General features: G+C 39.2%; 1 protein-coding gene across 1 annotated transcript; it reads left to right on the top strand.

Moving 5' to 3' along the window:
- Positions 1-335: 335 nt before the first annotated feature.
- Positions 336-6,094, top strand: CDKN2C (cyclin dependent kinase inhibitor 2C). The gene is made up of 2 exons (XM_038414834.2): positions 336-800; positions 4,189-6,094. The coding sequence occupies exons 1-2, from the start codon at positions 672-674 to the stop codon at positions 4,567-4,569; spliced, it is 510 nt and encodes a 169-aa protein (XP_038270762.1). The 5' UTR covers positions 336-671; the 3' UTR covers positions 4,570-6,094.
- Positions 6,095-22,088: the final 15,994 nt, after the last annotated feature.

The raw sequence follows: 22,088 nt of genomic DNA, 5'->3' as shown, positions 1-22,088 counted from the left end.
GCGCCTAGGGCGGCAGCCGCTGGGGACCACGGACCCGTTCTCCTCCGGGGCTCTGCGGGGAAGATTTGTTCTGCTGCTGAAACCGAGACCCGTCCCAGCTGGTGTGTGAGCTGTGCCGCGGATCAGCCTCCTGCGGTCTCCCCTTGGCTTGCTTTCTTCTTCTTCTTCCTTTTTTGCATACTTGGCTTGGAATAAACGCAGCTGCCCGCGATGTAGGGGGGAACCCCAACCGATAATGGATGCATACGGCTTACGAAGAAGTCTCGGCGAAGTTGTTCCTGCTGAGTCTCAAATCTCGACTTGAATAAGGGTGGGTTGTTTTCTTCTTCAGTCTGAGTTAGTCTCCTAGGTATGTGTATATATGTTATCTGTAACATATATAAGATATTATATATTCATATAGCTCCCCTTTAAAATGGCCAAAGTCCTTAATGTGAGTTACTCTACGTGTAGAAGCAAAGAAATATTCTTTCAAGTGGAGCTGCAGTTTTGCTGAATAATCACGTGTGAATTTAGGGGCGGGCTCTTGGCAAGCAGTTTTTTACGAGTATTTACTACAAGGTCTACTCCAGAAGATTAACCATCCCAGTCCTTCTGTCAGTCTCCGATGTCATGCCTGGTTAAAAAAAAACCCAAACTCACCTTTTTTCGATCGTCAGTCACCCTAAAGAATGGCCGAGCCTTTGGGGAACGAGTTGGCGTCCGCAGCTGCAAGGGGGGACCTAGTGCAACTTACTGATTTGTTGCAAACGAATGTAAACGTCAATGCCCAAAATGGATTTGGGAGGACTGCGCTGCAGGTTGGTATCCAGAGAGAGAGAAAATATTTCATCACTGCTACCTACGTGACCCGCGTTGCAGAAAGACAAGGTTCTAAATAGGCTGGTGTAACCAAATTTCTGTATTTATTTTAACCTAGTTGGTTGCTATATTTTATAACTTTAGTGGCTCTAACTCCCTCAAATGACGTACTTGAAATACAACTGGCCAAAAAACATTATTTTAAACGGGGATTATCCTCAATAATCAAATAGACTGCGAGTTTCATCCAATTTTATTATTGGGGGAAGGGGAAGGAAGGCAAAGAAAAGATTGGCGAGATGAAATGAAACCATGCTAGCTGAGCACTGTTTCAGAGAAGATTTGTAAACACATACGGATTATTATTTGAGGTTTTGTGTTGTTTTTAAAAAAACATACGGTAGAAAAATACATTAATTTTCTCGAGTATTTATTCTGGAGTGGATGGTACTTTCCCTTTATACTGTGTTTGTGACGAATGACCTTTCTGCATGTGGAAACATACTGCACAGGCATTGAGTACCTTTAGAGGTACATTAACAGTTAGACGAATGAGTTAGAGTTCAGTCTGAATCACTTGCCTATCCATTCATAATTAAGGCTGAATAAAAATAGTATTTTCAAACCGGACACTAGTGGATGAACTCAAAAGATTTCATTTCGGAGGCGATATGATTGTATGTCCTAATTTTCAGTATTTAGATTTAGAGGCAGTATTTGGAACTGATCCAACCGCTAAATACTGGAACTGATTAAAGTTTTTTTCTCTTAAGATCATCATAATGATGGTGAAAATGTTAGAGTACAGATGAAAACGTGAAACTGGCAATTTTTAACTAGGGTGAAATTCTGTGGCTATTTATACTGTACACTGTGTAGGGAAATGTGAAACTAGAGTCATAGTTTTGTTTTGTTTAAGTTCATACTTTTAAAAACTTCTTTCTCTTTTCAAATATGAACTACTGTTCACTTCTGAAATGTTCTTTTCAGGCACTGTGTTGTTTGCAACCGAAATCCAGATACTTACTGGGTCTTTGGCTTAAAATCAAAATGCAGGATCTGGAAAAGAGGAAATTCTTGTCTGAACACAATAATAATTCTTATTTTTCTGTTTCAGTTAAACGCAAGAACTATACGATTATCCTTGCACTAGTTTTACTATTATCACATAGGCAGGGGATTGGGTGACACTGCAGACACCTTATAAGAGAATGAAAGACCTTGTATCGAAACCTCACACAGACTAACTTCTGTAGGAAATCAGGAAACGTTTTGCCAAATTTTTTATCCTTAAAATGAGGCTGAAAAATTCAGTTGCGCTGCAGTAAATATAGGGCTTTACAAAAATAGCAATCAACAGACTTACACTGGGAAATATTTTACACCGTGGCATAGCACCCAGCTATCTTAAACATGAGCATCCATCTGATCATATCTACTTTTATTGCAGCTTAATCATCACAGATTTAGTGAACCATAATACCAGTCAAACCAGAGTTGTCTGTCTACTTATTTTCAGTATGCATAAACCTGAAACATGCTCTGGGTAGGTGACAGAGGTCAAGAATATTTTCAATCAACCGTCTCCAATGTGGTTCACTCGGTACTGAGCCGGCTGAAAGTGAAATTGTATTTTCGTGTGCAGTTATGCTAATTTAATCTACTTATAAATATTTTTCTCCGCACTTTTTCTTTTTGACGATGCGTACTCATGCAGGCCTCAGATATTGAGTTTCCAGTATCACCTCCTTCAGGTTTGTTCCACAGATCTCTCTTACCCCCCCCAACACCCCCGCCCCAAATTACAATATCAGTGATATTTGAAGCCACAATTGTATCCTAAATCCGACAAGCATTACCTTTTGTATCACACTGAAGTTTTAGGGTGCGCAAGGAATCTAGGATGGGCTCCCCGAAAGAATAACAGATACGCCTAGGATTTACCAAACAATAAAAAAAGAGGGGGAAAAAAGAGGAGGATACCCTCACTTATTTTCCAGAGGTATAGCCATACCTCTTATAATCTGTATCCAGAATTGAAAGGGATGGCAGGTAATGTAAAGGAAACATTCAGTTATCTCTTATCACAGATAACCTTTCCCCAATCCCAACTCTACCCTATCCTATAATAATATGTATTTGATATGTGCCGTTTTCACAAAGCCTAATACACATTTATTTTTCAATAACAGCAGACTTTCAACAACTGCCTTGTAGAATTTGTAATTTGTGGTGACTTTAGTGTAACTGTAATCCTTGTTTATGCTAGTAAAAGAAAGCTTCTTTGCAAGATTTTCAAGATATCGGTTGAAAATTTCTAAAGAAGTAAAGAAGGTATTTTACCCTTATCTGATGTTGATAATAAATTTGTCTCCTTGCTAGAGTAGTTGAATACTAGGTCTTGAAAAAACATAGACTGTAACATGGGAAATTATAAACGATCTATCTTGTTTCATTCTTTTAAAGACTGAAGGGACAGAAGTTCTGGCGAACTTTGGGGTCAGGCCAAGCCACTCAAACCCCTAATCAGAGATGTCCGTGTGCTCAGTTATAATAGGTTAATGATGTGATCAGACAAGGTTAAAGAAATAAAGTTTTACTTAACAAAAAGAATCATTAGGAACACTGATCGCTCTTCTTAAGAGTATTATTTTTAACAACATACATTGACAGATTGCTTAGACAGAAATTCTGAAGCTATGAGATAAAAATGTTTGTTTTACAAGAACTTATGTGAACTTTAAGTCATCTCTCTTAAATTCTCCATTTTGGGCAGCACACAATGAAGCACAGATCTTGCAGAAAACGTTGAAGGATTATTTTCTTTATATAAAGAACTACGGCACATTTATAAGGTCATACTGACATTTAATGACAAGAAAGAGACAATTTAAACACTTACTGGAGAGTTTATCCTACATTTTGTGTTACTGAAAGCATAAATATCAGAGCCTCAGAAAGTCATCCATCTTATACTTAATGAGTTTAAAGAAGTTAATGAAAGTTTCTCAATATTTATGGTAAATGAAACCGATTTATATATAGATTTTAGCAAGGAAAAAGTTGAGATAGAAGGCAACATTATAAAAAAGCATGATAACCTCAATATTCCACACTAGCTCATTTTGATATTAATCTCCTGTGAGATAGAAATATATTTCTCACTGAAAGAATAAAATTATTCGTAAATTTACTGTGGCTATTGTAGAAATTGGAAAGTTAAATTTACTCTTACATCAATTTTCTACCGGGGTTCCTCTGCATAGGTAAAATAGGTTTCCAACAGTGACAAAGCTCAAATATAAAAATGAAGATTCTCAAACAAGTGAGTGAAACGAGCAGTTCTAATATTATTTGGAGTATTAAATTCTTATTTTTCCTCTTTAGGTGATGAAACTTGGGAATCCTGAAATTGCCAGGAGGTTGCTAATTACAGGTGCTAATCCTGATCTGAAAGACAGTACAGGGTTCGCTGTAATTCATGATGCAGCCAGAGCGGGTTTCCTGGACACGCTGCAGACTTTACTGGAGTTTAACGCTGATGTTAACATTGAGGATAATGACGGGAACCTGCCATTGCACTTGGCAGCTAGAGAAGGCCACCTCCCAGTAGTGGAATTCCTTATTAAGCATACAGCAAGCAAGGTGGAACATCAGAACAAGAAGGGAGACACTGCCTACGACTTGGCTAAGCTGTACAAGAGGAACGATGTAGTTAAACTAATGGAAGGCAGCAGTTTAAGTGCAGAAGCTGCAGACATGAATTAAATCAAACACGGACAACTTCTTAGTTGGACATCAAAGCGTATAGCCCTTGGTTTTTAATAACATTTATTACAACTTATTTTGTTCTTCTTCTTTTTTAAATAACTAGTGCAAGTCTGGTGAAACTGAAAAGGTGTAGACTGTCCTAGCAAATGAATATATTTACAAATCACACCAATAGCATTTCCCTGCACCTGCCATCCGCACAATGCTAGAAGTGACGCAACATGGACATATGTTGATCGCTTTTGCTTAATTCTTGCAGTGTATATTTGTACACTTTCTTCGTTTGTTTTAGGTTACTAATTCTAAACAAGCTATATGCTAAAATGCTTTATGTTTCTGACATTTACTTTTAAAAAATGTTTTACTGTGATATTTTTTCTCAAGATCATGCTTAACAATTTTAAGCACTGTCTCTGACAAAACAGGACATTAAAGGGTGTAGCCTGTGGTTCAGGCAACGCTTGAATTTAAAGGACGTTTGGCCTGTAAAGACAGCAGGATGGGGCCCTACAAGTGTCAGGAAATAGCTGCATTAGGACACTAATAAGAGCTTGTAGAACTAGGTAATTTGCTTTCTAGATTGAGATTATACTTTTCTTTTTCACTGTATTTAATCTTTCACAAATCTGCTTCTGAAATTGATTAACAGCAACGATGTAAGTGGCTTATTTGTTTGCCAGAGGTTAAAACAGCTAAGCTTGGTTGTTCGAGTTTTCTATGCACGGAACAATACACCTTCCTTGTTTCAAAACAAGCAGCAGACAACCATTGTCAGAGGAAAGAGTAAAATAAGGCTGTGATACCAACAGAGAGATCCCAGTTTTCTGGTCACTCCACAATCGAAGAGAAGGTAGACTCTATTTAAGAAATATTTGCTTTCCACCAACTTTTTATTTTAATTAACCATTTTACTTATGCTGCATCTCACAAAACGTGGATATTTGAATACAATGGAATTTAGAGGGAATCACGTTTGCTTTTCATAACATTATATTATCGCTTGCACTTGAAACACAACACAACCCTGAATATTTTAATTGACAATATTTTAATATTTGAATACGGTTGGTAGCATTTCGGAGACCCACAGTCACTTACCGTGCGATGCTGCGCGGCGCTGAACGCCTTCTGCCTCCATGAATGCAATGGGCGCTGACGATGCTCAGCACCTTGTCGGACTGAGTTACTGTCAACATTTTATACCATGTTATAGGTGTTAATCGTTTGACAGATCAGCAGGTTTAAGTGCTTTATTTTTAATATTCTAAACATTTTAACTGCCTTAAAGAGATGGAATCAAATCAATGTAAAATGAACACATTTACAAATATCAACAAAATAGCATTGAAAGGGGGAATATACTTTAGTTAAGATTATTTTAACTTTTCAGCAAAGGTTTTACCCCCAGAATCAATAAGCATTGTTTGAAAATAATTTTTTTTTCAGAAACTGTTTATCACATGTTTACTATACACTCGCTGTCACATTGCTGTGTTCTTGATTAAAAACCTCTCTGACAGATGGAGCTGTGTGCATTTATTTTCAATGTTATAATTTTTGTTCATAAATATTCTGTAAATCAATCACCTAAATAGGATGGAGCATGTGGTGCACGTTTTATGAAAGAATCTACACAATAAATTACACGAAGATTACTAAAAGAAACATATTTTGAGTTATTAAAACCTTGGAGTGCAATTCACAATCCGATAGGGTTACATGGCCACAAACAAACCCCTGCTGGTCCTCACAGAATGGTCTTGTCACTTTGCCACTCAGCCTAAAACATTGCTTGATGTCCTCATTCTTTCCCCATCTTTACAACTAGTCATTCACATGATTCATCTTTACATTATACGGCTGAGTCTCCACTACGTTTTCTCACTTTCTCCCCCACACCCGCAGGGAACCGTTCCCTAAATCCGAAGGCAAAGTTCATCTGTGGAGGTGTCTTCCTTCTATGCCATCTGCTAAGCTAGATCTCCCTCCTGAGGTCTACAAGCATCCAGTTTTAATTTAAACCGAACCGGTCTAATTAATGCCTTACTAAAACCAGCCTGGGCTCCAAAACTAATACCCCTGGGTTCAAAAATAAGGGCACTCATTGCAAGGAATATAGCCGAGTTACAACAGACTTCAGACCCCTTTTTAGATGGAGGGTGTTTTCCAATGAGATTGTTTGCTCTAGCTAGCAATGTGTATAAATAATGTACAAAACACTCCCCTGATTTAAAGTTCATTTTGTTTACTCTGACATTTCAATTGTAAATAGTTCTTTATTTCTCAGAAACAAGATTGGAAATTAAACTTCTCATTCTGATACTGCTAAAATACTATTATTTTCCTTTTTTACAACACGAAGTTTACAATAACTACAAAACGACTACTGGAAAGTAAAGACACATTTAAGCTACCGTAGTGCGCACCCTGTACAGTCTGGTGGGAGATAGCTTCTGACTTGGAGGAAGGGAGTTGTCAGTTTATCTTTTCTAAAAAAGACTCTAAAGTTTACTGATCATAGACAAAAAAAGGTTCTACATTAATAAGGATCCCCATATTGAAAAAGCGTTGCTAATTTAATGTGGTTTCAGAAATGATTTGTGGTTCCCTACCAGTAGCCTACCAACAAAAACTAGTGTTAAAAATTCCCACGTTTGTGAATATATCAGTTATATTTACTAACAGATCCAAAATAGTGTCGTGTATAAATTAGAATGAAGTAATATTGAGATAGTTTATTGGGTCCTGCTGATAGAAGCAGAGATTAATATAGCATTTGAGGAATGGGGAATAAAGAAAACGTAGCACTGCGATGAGCACACAAACAGTAACAGATTCTGCAACCACAGACTAAATATAATGAAAAGAGCACAAAATAGATAACTATACAGGGATAAACAAAGAACAGGCAATGTACAAATACAAATTTGGGGAGTTGAGCCTATCCAAAGGGATTACACTGCTTTTAGCAAGGTTCCTGGATTTGGCCTTTGTTTTGCAATTGACTTCAGGACAATGACAGTGACTGCTGAATTCCATTTGAGCCAGGACAAAATTTAAAGTATTTCTGTATGGAACCAATATAGTTTAAACTATTTTAGCATCTTTGAAATAGAATGAAATAATCTTTATGTCCTGAGATTAACAGAGAATGAATTGTCCAATACTAATGCAGATAAAGAAACCCATTATGTGATTATGCTGGAAAGGTATAGAATGAATTCTTAGCATTCGGCATATTAAAATGAATTCAGCATCACTATTAATATAATAAATGACTGCGTATTTAACTACATGAATGAAATTTCTTCGTATGGTAATCTGTGCAACTAGAGGAATGAAATAAATGTTTCATTCTATGGTGGGATAATAAATGAACTTACAATTAAGTGCCAATGCAAGGCTCATTAATGCAAAGTCGCAAAAAATCATTGAAAAATATCATTTCAAGCTTTTAAAAATATAACGCACAGAAAATTATCTCATTTTAAGAGGTTTGGGAAAATCACTGAACAGCTAAAAGCAAACATACATTGTTATTATTTACTTACTAAACTGGTGAGTCTCCCACCAAAAAGCCAGGAAAGGAAAAGCTTCTGTATTTTGCTTGTTAGAGACTGTTGTATTTTACATGATGGGGGGGGAGGACATTTCTCACCAAAGAACCAGAAGCCAGTCTGAAAAATCTGCCCCACAACAAATGCGTTCAAAATGTCGGATTTGCTTAAAACCCCTTCTAAAGAGAGGGTTAGATAAAGTCGGGTCTCAGAGGGGTACCCTGGCTGAACCCAGCCCCCTGGTCTGCCCGGGGCATGTCTGAGCAGCCCCTCGGGCCACTGCAGGCGAGCAAAGCCGCGGGGGAGGACAAGGGGGGGACGCGCAGCTCCAAAACCGTTAGCTTTGCTTCTACGGTTTCTTTTCCCTTTCTCTTCCTGTCCAAATATTTTAAATTTCCGCGCCTTAAATAACAGTCTGATTTATTTATTTAGTTTCCTCCGCGGGCCTTGCTGCGTCTTGGTCTCAGCCCCCCCCCCATCCCTGAGGGGCTCCGCGGTCACCCCGCTCCCGCACGCCGACCCCCTTTCTCAGTGGGCTCCGCCAGACAAGCCGGCTGTGCCTGCAGCCTGAGGGGGCAGACGGGGTGACCCCAACCCCCGCCCCCCCGGGCTTTCAGACTGCGCGTGTTTATTTCTCTTGCAAGCGGCAATTCATTATTTTTTTCTGCCGTCGCCGAAGAGAAGGTGCCGCGCCGCTGGTTTACAACCCCGATGCCTCCGCAGCGAATTAGCAGGGTGAGTATTTTAAGGGGAAGCTGTACACGCGGCGGGAATGCTGATGACACTGGGAGGGCGCAAATGTGACGGCTGCCCTTCCGACTGCAAGTTACAAAGCCCTGGGCATTTGCGAGCATCTCCCACTGTCTCCTCTTGAACGCTGGGTTCCCACCCACCTACCCCCAGATTTCAAGGCGGCAGAAGCATCTCTATCCAAGGTACCCTTTATGCCACATGGAGGTAGCAAGGAGATGGGTTTGGGTTCAGGTTTCCATAGAAGTGGGGACTGACGTGTGCTTTCCTGTTCCTGGTTTTCAAGACCTTCCATAATGTGCTAAAATCATCTGCAGCCGAATGAGAAAAATATTCCCTAGGTTTCTTAGTCTCTTGACCAGAAAGTGAAAGAATCGACCTTTAGAAATAATATTAACTTTATGTTATTTGACTATAACCAGACGTGCCAATTCTTCCTCTGGTGCTGCAAGATAAAATAAACCTCTGAGGTGGCACCCAAAGTGATCTTCTTAGAATTATTTTAACCGTGGAAGAAAGCTACAATAATAAGGCTTCTTTTATTTAAAAGGACTATAACTACAACCCCCCATGGATACATTATAACGATAAACGCGGGTTCCACGGTCTGTGCTTTTAAGACTATTTGAACCGTCTTCTTTAAGGGCAGTATCACTCACATTTTCTGCGAAGTTGATCTTAATAAGCAATCAGGAACACTTTGGATATTTTTAAATAATCTTGACTTTTCAGGGTTGCTTCCAGTAAAAGCGAAGAAATACTATGAGAAAACTAATCATGACACCTGCAAAAGCACAAGTGAAATGTATTTATTTTGTCACCTGTGTTGTAAAATGGCTTCAGACCCATACAAAGACAAAACAAAATGAATGGGGAAAAGGCGGAGTGCGAGGGGGCTGCTAACTCAGCTCTTTTAGTACAGATCGGACATTAAATTAACTGATTCAGCCCCAAACCCACTTTATTAATCCATCTAGTTAGCTCTAGCCAAGTAAGTACTGCGGCAAAAAGGCACGTTCTCCCTGAAAAAATATTTAGAGAGTATAATCTGCTTTTCGGGTAGAAGTAGAAAACCACTGAACCTGATTTCCAATTGCATTTCTTTGTTCCCCTGTCAGTAACCAGCTAATTTCCACACTTATACAAAAAAAACAAAACAAAAAAAATTAGCAAGCTCACTACACTTAGCCAATGAGTAGTTTTAATACACTTATTTTCACATAAGAAAGGAGGAGATATTTTTGGGTTATTGTCACTAAGAGGTTAACATTAATTGATGGCACCCTTTGAAAAGGTTTTTCTTTAGTAGATAGTGGCTAGCAAGATGGTCGTTCCTTACCCACTACATCCTCAAAGGCAGAAATTCAGGCAGACATAATTTTAGTTCACTCCTTAATAATGTTACTATCAGCAAAATGATACTTTATTCAGTTTTGTCCACACAAATAATTAAAACACAGATAACTAAAGTGCTTTCACACATATTTGTACAACACAAACCACAATAAAATGCTGTGTGGAAAAGTTCTTTTCAGAATTTAAATCTTATGAAACTCCAGAACAAAACAAAATACACACCACATTTATATTCAGAAGACAGGGCAGGCCTGACTCAAAGCTTTTACCAGTCTGAGTAAGGACTATGGTTTCAGGTCTTAAGTTACTAACCTCTCATTCACTCCCACACTGTAAGTGATGTAAACAAGTCAGTTTGGGCCCAGTTCATATCAAATCAAGAGCATTTTCTCTCAGACATGCTCATATAAAGGTGATCTAACATCGTTTCAAATGTCCTCAATTCTAACAGAGATGAAAGACCTTAATATGTTGGTAATGAATTCTAAATCATAAACTTTTGCTTATATTTAGTGATGTTGAAGAATAGGTAGCTGGGATTTTTTTAAGTCACTGATGATTAGACCATAAGTAGGCCTAGAAATTGAGCTCCTGGTTACAAATGCTATGAAGATTTCAAATAGGCCAGATTTTTAAAAAAATCCATGAATAGGACAAATAAATTCACTGGGCAACAATAGATGTAAGTAACTAAAAATAAAATTGAATGATGCCTAAATCTGATTATATTATGACTCCAAAGAGTGTATTTTTAAACATGAACTGGCTTATTTTACTTTTCTTTATTAATGTATTTTGTATAAACTTCTTTTAATACTCTTTTTTATCAGTTTATGATCTGTCAGTCATTTTTTAAACTATGTGTCTCCTGGCATCAACAAAAAAAAGCAGTGGCTAATATGATGCATATCGATTTTTCTGCTTCTTTTTGTTTCAGTTTTATAAAATAAGTGCTGTGAACTAAAGAAGAAGAATTAAACTACACTATCATATGGTAACAATATTTACAACAGTATGGCTATGGGCTGAAATGTACAGCAATTTCCTTCATGTATGAACATTCTAAGTTAAAGAAGCATATTGCTTTGTGTAAAGAAGGTGGTAGATAATTAACAATATTCATTTAATCTAAATTATAGATCTCTAAGGCAAAAAAATGGACTTTTCATTGTTGTATGTTCACAGAAGTTACTTGAAAAAACACTGTAGCCACAAAGCATAACATGACCATACTATGTGTGATACTAATTTGTTTTTTAAAAAATTTGTGAATTTGATGATCATTAAATACAAGAATTAATAGCAAGGCAGATTCTGTGTAAGCTTCTTGCACAATACTGCCAGTACACTGCAACATTATCTGCAATTTCAGGGATCAGCAGAGACAGCTAATTATGCCAGATTGTGTGGTGGTTTTGAAATATGGAAAAATGTCTATTATGAATCAGTTATAAATTGTTTAGTAAGGGCATAATTCTGAAATACATTAATTTATGCTTTTGAGTCACGAAAAGTTCTATATACAGGCCTAAATCAGCACATGCAACTCCCAATTACAGTACAAGGACCATTATTTGTATAACTAGAGTATATATCAATAATTCTAACTTCTGACAGTCTTTGAATACTGAAACTCAAAAGGAAACTGAAGCACTATGGACAAAATCCTGCAAAAAGTATCTGTGGCCTTTAAGAGGAAAGGGAAAATAATCCCTTTAGCTCTGCTGCTTGTGGGGGGAGAGAGGTGAGTTGTTTATGTAAATCCAAAAACTGAGCACTCATGCTGGACTCAAACACCTCCCTTTCCTTCCCCTCTCCATTGCTGGCACTGTGAAATCCCTTGGAAATTTCTGTACTTCTAATGGCTGCAGTAAATCTACTATGTAAGATTTCCCACTCAATCCTACCCCCAAGTTCTGCATTCCTCTGCATTGCAGTCAGGCTAGCTCTACTCCAGGCTTTCTGGGTGCTAGTGGGGGAACATCAAAAGCACAGGAGACAGTTTTTCTGCTGTCACTTCTGGTGCCACAGTGGCCTCCAGCAAGCAGGAGGAGCAATTGCAGGGACAGTCCTGCTCCTCTGTGAAATGGAGCATGCTCAGTTATTGTGGGGATGGTGCATTCACAGTCTAGTCAGTATGTTGACGTTCTTGGATATGCGTTACAGAGAAGCAGACAGAGAAACGTCATGAAATTGAGTGTAGGGCTTTATTCCACTCAGCTAAGTGTAGGCAACACTACCAGCACCATCTATAGTTTTAAAATTACTTTAAATATTTTTAAATAAATTTTGCAGATAGATTTCTGGTTAAAGAGGATGCATTTCAAATTGTAAGCAAATTGAAAATTTATCCACAAAATTATAGGAGGCCTGAAAATTAGATTTATAGATTTTTTTACTTTATTTATGGAGCTGCTATTGAGCAGTTTCATAATATGTGGCTAATAAAGTTATTCTGTATCCAGACACAGAAAGCAAGAACTAATTTGTTGCTATAAAATTTAGCAATTCCCATCCATTACCCCTGTCCCACTAAAGATGAATCCAAAGTTGAGCTGATTTATAGCTCATCAAATATTGATCCATATTTAGAAAGAACAAAACTTTGGGGTATAGTCTTTTAATATGGAACAGGAAGTCCATGAATAAATTAATAATTCTGTATTTGGTGCAGGGATTGAATAGCATGCAGTAAATCAGGCATGTGGGAAATGAGGATAAAATAAAATATTTAATAGCTGCTAGCTGCTCATTTTATAAGCCCCATCATCCTATCCTTCCTCCTGCACCTCATTCTCTCTGATCCTAACCCCCTGGGTCTTGTTCCTCTACTCCCTTTGTTCCTGTCCAGTGTTCTCCACCCTGGTTCCTGCTCTCCTTCCCCTCTGCTTCTATCTAAACCTCCTTCTCATAACAGCTCCTGATCTGCTCCTCTTCCTCTGTGCCTTTTCCCTCTCCCAGCCCCTGGTTCCTGCCCCCTCTCACTCTACAGCTATTCACCTCTCCATCCATGTGGTTCTGCTATCCTCCCCCTCTGTACATATCCTCCCCTATTCCCCAGCTTCTGCCCTCTCTCATTCTTCTCCTAACTACCCCCTCAGCTCCTGAACCCTAACCCCCTTTATGGTTATTCACCCTCTGTAGTTCCTGTCCCCTTCCCTCTCCGCTGCTATCCAACACCCATCATCCACTGGTCCTGTCACCTTGCTTCTCAACACCCTCTGTCTTCTAAAACCTATTCTCTCCCCACTCCCTTTTTCTCATCCTCTGCATTCAGATCTGTTTCTAGCTCCTTCTCCTCTTCCCTGTCTGGATGCCAACAGGGAAGACACTGAGAGCACAGGAGAAAGCCTCCCTGATCTCAATTCTAGTGTCCAGCAACCCTTGGCAACCACGAAGAGCAATTGAAGGGAAAATCCTGCTCATTCCCTACAGCCCCAGGTTGAAGCATGCTTAGTTGGTTTGTGAGAAAGGTGCATGCACAGTCCAGTCAACACATAGGAGAGGATGGAACATGGCCAGAACAGATAGAATCTTTAGAAAATTTAGCTGCCAAACTGGAATAACTTTGTACCGAACATGTACAAACAGATTTTTCAGAGGCTTGCCAAATTTGAGCATATTTTCAGAGGAACAGCAAAAGGCACATCCCTGACACCATGGTGATCCCCCACTAAATTTCAAGTTCCTCCTCCAAAGCATGGAGATGCTAAAGACTCTCAAATAAATAGTGGAAGATTTTGTTTTTAACATGGTATAACAAAGTCTCTCCTCACTCCACCCCTCATCTCCCCCTCTAATCTTGTTCTTGGAAATGAATAAATTATTCTAGTTGAAATTTAATCAAAGAAACAAACAAGACAGACACCTAAGACCTAATGACAGGTTTCAGAGTAGCAGCCGTGTTATTCTGTATTCGCAAAAAGATTGAAGTGAGCTGTAGCTCACGAAAGCTTATGCTCAAATAAATTTGTTAGTCTCTAAGGTGCCACAAATACTCCTTTTCTTTCTACCTAAGACCTAAGACAGACACCTGGCCTGGAAAATTTCAGCCCAGAGAGTTAAAATTTTCCAAAGTTATAAAGAACTGAAAACAAGATTGGAAAGTGACTATAAGAAGCATTATGAACTCTGCCTATAATATGAAAGAATTTAAGCCATTTGCACTTAATTTTTTATTTGGTAGAAACTTCTGTTGAAACAGGGTGGAATCTAGGCAGGCTTCCCATTTTTATGAGAAGCGGTCTCTTTAGAAACTAAGGAGTACAAGGCAAAGTTTACCCTCATAGAGGCATCAGTTACAACTTCATCGATTAGTGTGATTTACATCTTTGCAAAGTATGAAAAATAGAGTAGATCCTCCCCAGATTCACAGTACCTAGTCTCTGAATACAGAATGAATTTTCTAAGAATTTGCAAGCAAATCAATTAGTTTATGAGTTGAAATTATTAAAAACTTGGTCCTTTAAGAAAATTTAATATCTATACAGTGCTTTCTTTGTTCTAAATTACCTTAATAATGGAATAACACAGGCTCTTCAAACTTATATAACTCTATATAATTATAAAACTCTATATAATTAAAACTCTTTGAAATCTTATGCATAGACTATATTTGAAGAAATTAAATTGTAATTAAGCAATGTTATTAATCTTTGTTGTATCTAACTGTTATGATTATATAGACTACAATTTTAATTGTGCCATGTACTGACACCAGGAGGGGAAAAATATGAAAAAACAACAATCTAATGTCCTTAAAAGTCTGTTTCATTTATTCTAAACACTAAAATGACACAATCACAAATGTATGGTTATTGGTTGATGTCATTACAGGGCAGAGATAAGGTTGTTTGGGTATCTTAACTGTGCATTTTGTACCTTAACATGTTTAGATTTCTTTTAAGTGTACTTTGAACTTCAAATTTCTAGTTTGCTATGCTTAGTTTTGGGATAATTACAACATCTATTTTTATTTATTTTTTACCCTTAAGTACTCATATGTACTCTGACCTTAACTCCCATTTTACATATTTTTAACTGGAAATTAGGAAAAGATCTGTTTTAGGCTGACTATCGGGTAAATATCCCTGACAGCATGATCTATTAGATTGCACAATAGCCTCCCAAGGGAAAAGGTGGAAGCTCCATTGCACAAAGTACCAAAAACTAGACTGGACAAAGCACTGGAAAGTACAGTGTACTTAACATCTTAATATGTAATGACTTTTCAGGGGAATGCATTAGATTATCGTCTGAACAAGTAATTTTCTCTCTAATATCTAGATTACCTGTCTAAAGTCTGAGAGAGCTTCAGACTCCTATTTCCAAGAGGTCTGTAATTGTCACTTCAAAGACCCATCAATTAGGTGGCCAAATAATGGCACCACCTAGTGGTGAAATTGTGATATTAAGCCTACGACGAAGTAAGAAAAGGATTTTGAGATTTTAGGCTTGGTTGATTTTTGACCCTAGTGTAATAATTTCACACTGCAGGCATCCAAAGCAAGGAATCTGTTTATGACACATATCATGTGACGTTGAATATCTCAGGCACTTGAGGAAAAAATAATGCTTCTTATGGAAATACTGGTTGTTTTATAATTATTTTTTATTCATATATAGTATAACTGAAGAATCTCTTTTTAGATAGTGTTCAAAAAAAGTTGCTTGTCTTTAGTTATCTTATCTAAATGGAAGGAACCACATAATTCACATCTGCCTGTTGTCAGTAAGGGAGACCAGAGAATTTACACAGAAAGACTGGACGAACATCTTCTTCAGATTCTTCCTCAAAAACGGTGGAACTTTCACTGAGATTTTGTCTCTGAATCTTTGGAATGTCGCTAGAGAGCTTTACAAAGGAGTTGGTTAAGAAAGGCTATTTTTTAGATTTTAAATGTTGTGATTGACTTCTTGGATTCTATGAGTTTTAGAATGTATTTGGGACATCTTTATCCTCCTTCTCAGAGAAGAGTGTAGTAAAATAAAAACTACATGATATTTTGTGGGCAAAGCTAGTGGGCAAACTGAAATTTCTTCTTCAGTGCTGGCAGAATCCTCTATCTTATTTAAATTACCTTATCCCCTTCACTGCAATATCTGAGTGTCTTCCAACTATCTGAAAATGGAAACAACAACCTTTCTCTTCCTTCCTGTCCTTCCAGCTTTTAGGAGAAATAATGTTCTTCATTCATAATTTTGTTATTGATGTGTGGGTGTGAGAGAGAGAGATAGAGAGGAAAAAACACTTAGTGATGGGAAGGCAAGTAAAAAAAAGATGAGTTTTGCAGCATTTAATTCTGAATGTAATAAATGGGTCATTCTTAGGTCCAGTTTTGTGAAAGTTTTGTCTCCCATGTTTGTGAGCCTCCCCAGATTGGTCAATTAATTCATGGGTCTAATGAAACATACCTATTGTGGTAGTTCCTGGTTGTGGTGACAGTGGTGAACACTCAGGTAGCTTGGACCATTTTCCACGGAGAGCTTTGGATCTGAGGGAAGAGATCTTATATTAGACTCCATATACAATAGGGAGACAATGAAAAGTGCATAGTTCTCAGGTGATATACTCACATGAACCTGTGTTGTTAAACTGACTGACTGGTACCTTTTGTACCAATTGAGGCCTTTTCAAGTTGTGTGGTTTCTGTCATAGAAATGAGTTAAACATATAATTAAGCATAAAGGTAACAAATACTTGGCCACTTTGGCCTTTATGGAAAAAGCATAATCACCCTTGAATCTGGTGGAGGATTGGTTTTTATAGGATCTTTTAGGCCACACTTAGAATTTCCCTGTGACAGAGTTTGAGGAAGAAACTCATTTCTCTTTATGGTGGGAAAAACTGAGGACCACTGACAGGGGGGATTTGACTCTGCTTTCTCTAAAGGCCTTGTATAACATACACGCAAGCCTTTGATCAAGATCTTGAGGGGCAAAGAAAACTGTAGCACTGATTGAAGTTTACCTTATTAGTTGCACGCTTACTACATCTTTGTTGGCCTTCAGGCCTACCATGCATTCCATTCCAGGGGATGTATGGGGTAGGAAAGGAGCCCAAACATCGCTGTTACTCACGTATATGCCTACAATAGACTGTATTCATGTTTCTCAAGGTCCCCCTTACCTAGGTCCCTGCCTTACAAGAGGAAGTCTGGAGCGTGGGCTACTTACACTACCCTGTCATGCAGGTCACTGTGAATGATTGGCTGTATGCTGGGAATGATTCTGCCCATTTCCTGGACCCTTAGAACAGGTTCCTTCCAACTTGAGCAAAGAAGGGAAAGTTCCAGGAGATCCTGAATGATCAGAGGTCTGTTGCAGAACAGTCTGAATTCTTATAGGATAAGTAGAATTCCACACTTGATCTTTTCTTGCTCTTCTGATAAGTCTTTCAAACATTTTAGAAGATAAAAATGCAGGAGAATGAAGCTGCACTGTCTGTGAGGCAAAGAGAAAACTCACCTCCACAGATGAGACAGAATCAACCAGAAAGATTATCTAATTGGATTTGCTTCTCACTATTGAGGGGAATGAGAGGATTACAAATATAATAAAATTAGAACGTAGAACAATTTTCCAGCACTAAATATGAATTTTTGAAAAGTTAAATCAAAAATAAAAACTGGAGACTACGGCGGCCTCCCAGACAGAATCAAATGGTAAGATGCCTGCTTGTTTGCTAAAAGACTAAGAAATGAGCTCTTAATTTGCATTTCTAAATAGAAACTGATAGAGTTTACTGAATCCATACTAAAATTTCTAGTGATGAAGAAAAAAATAAAGAAATGGGTATTAGATTTGAAACAAAAAAGATATGCCTAATATGACTAACATATTTTTCAGAGACCAAGATGATTTTTTAAAGAAATCAAGGTATCTCTAAAGTCACACAAGTGAAAAAATGAATTCATTGGTAAATAAATGTATTTGTTTCTAGATATTGCTAATCAGGGGTGCTGGAGCAACTTATATACTGGGAGTGCTGAGAGCCATTTAATCAAACTGTAAGCCCTGTATATAATGGAAACCACTTCAAGCCAGGGGGTATGGCAGCACCCCCAGCACCTGTAGTTCCAGCACCTATGTTGCTAATGCTAGACAAGTCTATTGTTGGAAATCAAATATCTAAAAAAGTAGTTGATAAACAAATGTCGGAAGTTGGCTGTGTGCTCCAGGCTGTCAGTACTGCCTATGGCAATACTCCGGGGTATAACACCTAACAGCGAGAGTTCAAGGGCCACATCACCTAGAAGTTTCAGTTCAGGAAGTGTTGCCCAGTGGCGAGAGCCCCAAGGTCACTTTACCTAGCAGTTACTGTTCAGGGAGCATCACCCAGCGGCGAGAATCCCAAGGCTGCTTTACCTAGCAGTTACAGTTCAGGACACGTGGGGGGGGGGAGGGAAACTCAGGACCACGCTTCTCCACTGGACTTCAACCCCGGGCCTTTGAAAACAGTGGCCTCTGTGCGAGTCTTAGGGTCTGGTATCCTTAAGCACATTTCCTGGGTTGCTTCCTACCCTTGTTCTGGTCCCTCTGGCATCATCACAGGTTGTACTGGGTTCCTTCCTGTGTTCCTCTTTGGTCTGTCTCTAGAGTCTTTTCCACTGGCAACAGCGAGTCATCACCTTCAGCTCCTGCAGTCAAAGGTCCTCCTGTGGCTCAGCTATGATGTTTGATCCTGGTGGCATGGAGCCCTGGCAGCTTCCTGGCAGAAGACTGGCACACCCAGCTGCTCTCCTCTTCAGTCAATCCAGATTGAGCTGAGCTGCTCCCTTTTGAAAACTTCCACCCCTAAGAGCATCGCCAGCAGAGGCAAGGAGGCATGGCTTTCTGCCTCCAGAGTAGCCCCTTAACCCTTGCCTTGCTGGTGTGGGATTGAAACACCTGTCACAAGAAGACATCATTTATCTCTGTGTACCAACCCAGGCTTCAAGCTTGAATTGTTTATGAAGAGATATAGTATTATTTCATGCATAATACCTAACAAATGTGTTAATTAGGAGACTCACTATTGAGCCTGATCAATTCACATGGATTAGTGCCCAAACATTCTACACTTATTCATGCCTATTTCAGTGTGATATAAATGAAAACCCATCAAATCAGATCTCATCCACCCTGAGGAAAATATGTTTCAGAACCAGACTAAAACAGTTTCATTTCTTTTAACTTTCCTGCCAGTTACTTCCTGAACTCTGATTGTTTCTGAACAATTCTAATTTTTACTGGGTATACATACTGATTTATTTTTTGCATCTGAGGATATTGTCACTGAATTTGATATTGTACCATAACTGTGTCACTACCTTCTGAGCATTCCCTTGTGGAATGGGGCATCCATTTCCTCCTTCAAGATCCGTCCTGTTGGCTTTCTCCATCCAATTCACTTGACCATCCCACTCAGTAAAAAAATTTAACTCCTTGGATAACTGAAGTCCAACTAAAAGTTCAAATAAAAACATTTTTCTTCTACTTCTCTTGGGCTATTCTTCTACCTGCCTTCTGGAGTCAGTTCTTAGCTCCTTCTGGACTACAAGTAAGTCCTTCCCCACTCTGTTATAGAATACTGACTCCCACGCAGCTTTCTTTAGAGTGTCTCTCACAGTCTACCACTCACTGAAGTTCCTTGCTCCCTACTGCCAGCCCTGCAGAGTTTCTTCTCTTTCCTCTTTCAGACAAGCAGCACCTCCCAAGGGATTCTCCTGGGAAGCCCTTTGTCCCCACTGCCTTCCCTCCCAGAAACTTCCTACAGACCCTAGCTCAGGATCTCTCACAGGAGCCTAACCTGCATTCTGTGATTCCTCTCTCCTGAGTTCTCTCAGCCCTTTCTATGAGACCAGGTGTTCATTAGGCCTGACCCAACTACTCCCGCCTCCTCAGGCTGAGAGGCGAGTATTTATGGCACAGGTGGATTTGGCCCTATTTCTCCTTACAGGAGCCAGTCACTTTGGACATGTACACTCAGCATTTCTGACATGACTGTAAACGGATTCTTATATTTTAGCTGGATTTAAAATTTTAGGGTCTTATTTGTCCCTCAGAAAAACAAAGGGCCTTTCTATCTTTGCATATTTGGAGGGGGGAAATATTTCTCTTGAAAGTACAATTTATAGTTATTGTACTTGCACTTGTCTCTTTGTTTATACTCTTCACACTCTTCATTAAAGATGCTGAAATTTCTAAGTTGAAAACAAAATTATGACATTATATCTCACAGCATCATCAATCATTGCTTCAAAAATAAGTTCAGAGAAAGCTATGCTAAAACATATTTACGTGACTCCATTGGATATTAAAAATGGATCAGATATTAATCTTCATTATTTCATACAGTTTAAAGATCATTTTTTTCCTGGCATCCAAACCATGTTGGAAATATCTAGTCTTATTTGGCTAATAGAATTAAACAATCAATCTCTACTCCCTATGTGTGATCTGAGTCATATCTTCTTATTTTAATCAAGAAATTAATTTTTTACTCCAGTTAGCCCTGTAGAGTCCACACACGTGTGGAAGAGTAAGCTGCATTCTTTTTTGTGTCTTATGCATCATCAGCTATGTTCAAGTTATGGAAGCTTTATTATGGGTGATGACATGCAGAAAAAATACTACCTGTCTTCCAGATCCCAGGATGTTTTTTCAGTGCTGAAAGAAAAAAGTTATCTTTTTTGTAACTGGTGTTCTTTGAGATGTGTTGTTCATGTCCATTCCATTGTGGGCGTGTGTGCTTGCATATTCACCGGTGCCGGAAGTTTTTCTCTCAGTGGTATCCGTAGCCCTCTGGAGTGGCACATGTATGCCATGGTATAAGGGGCACTGCTGGCTCCCCCCACCCTCAGTTCCTTCTTGCCCGAAACTCCGACAGTGGGGAAGAAGGGCGGGTTGTGGAATGGACATTAGCAACATCTCGAAGAACACCAGTTACAAAAAAAAAAGTCAACTGTCTTTTCTTCTTCAAGTGCTTGCTCACGTCCATTCCATTGTAGGTGACTCACAAGCAGTACCACCGGAGGTGGGTAGGAGTTCATGGACGTGTCAATTGGAACACAGCTTTGCGAAATCCAGCCTCAGCTCTTGCTTGCTGAATGATGGTGCAGTGCATCATGAACATGTGTACCGAAGACTACATCATGGCCATGCGATAGGGATGTGCGCCAGGAAGGCTGCCGAGGACTCTTGAGCCCTAGTCAAGTTTCATTTTAGGTGGTGGCTCACCCTGAACCAGCTCATTACAGGTCTGGATGCAGGTGGTGATCCAATCCGAGATCCTCTGTGAGGACACCAGGAGACCCTTCATCCTGTCCGCTGTCGCAATAAAGAGCTGGGTCGATCTGCGGAAGGGCTTGGTGTGCTGTAGATAGAATGCTAGGGTGCACTGGACATCCTAAGTGTTTAGCCGCCTCTCCTCATTGGTCAAGTACAGCTCTGGACAGAACACCGGGAGGAAGATATCCTACTTGACATGAAAAGGGGACACCCCCTTACACAGGAAAGCTGATGAGGTCGCAGCTGAATCTTGTCCTTGTAGAATAGTATAGATGGAGGCTCCGAAGTGACGGCCTTAATCTCGGATACACGCCTCGCCAAGGTAATGGCTACAAGGAAAGCAACTTTCCACTACAAGAAGCCAGAGGATCAAAAGGTGGGCCCATGAGCCTAGAGGACCAGGTTGAGGTCCCATTGGGGAACCGGGTCCTGACCAGTGGGAAGAGCCTTTCAAGGCCTTTTAGGAACCGGACAGACATCTCAGGCGAGAACACCAATTTGTCCTAGACATGTGGGTGGAAAGCCAATATAGCTGCAAAGTGCACCTTGATGGAAGAAAGCTTGATATCTTGGTGCTTTAGA

Source organism: Dermochelys coriacea, chromosome 8 (genome assembly GCF_009764565.3).
Source record: "Dermochelys coriacea isolate rDerCor1 chromosome 8, rDerCor1.pri.v4, whole genome shotgun sequence".
Taxonomy (NCBI): Eukaryota; Metazoa; Chordata; order Testudines; family Dermochelyidae; genus Dermochelys; species Dermochelys coriacea.
This window is presented reverse-complemented; position numbering and strand designations above follow the sequence as displayed.

Coding starts and splice junctions, on each gene's coding strand:
- CDKN2C (XM_038414834.2), top strand. CDS start 672: ATGGCCGAGCCTTTGGGGAACGAGTTGGCGTCCGCAGCTGCAAGGGGG. Junction 801..4,188: donor TTGGGAGGACTGCGCTGCAG/GTTGGTATCCAG, acceptor TTTCCTCTTTAG/GTGATGAAACTTGGGAATCC.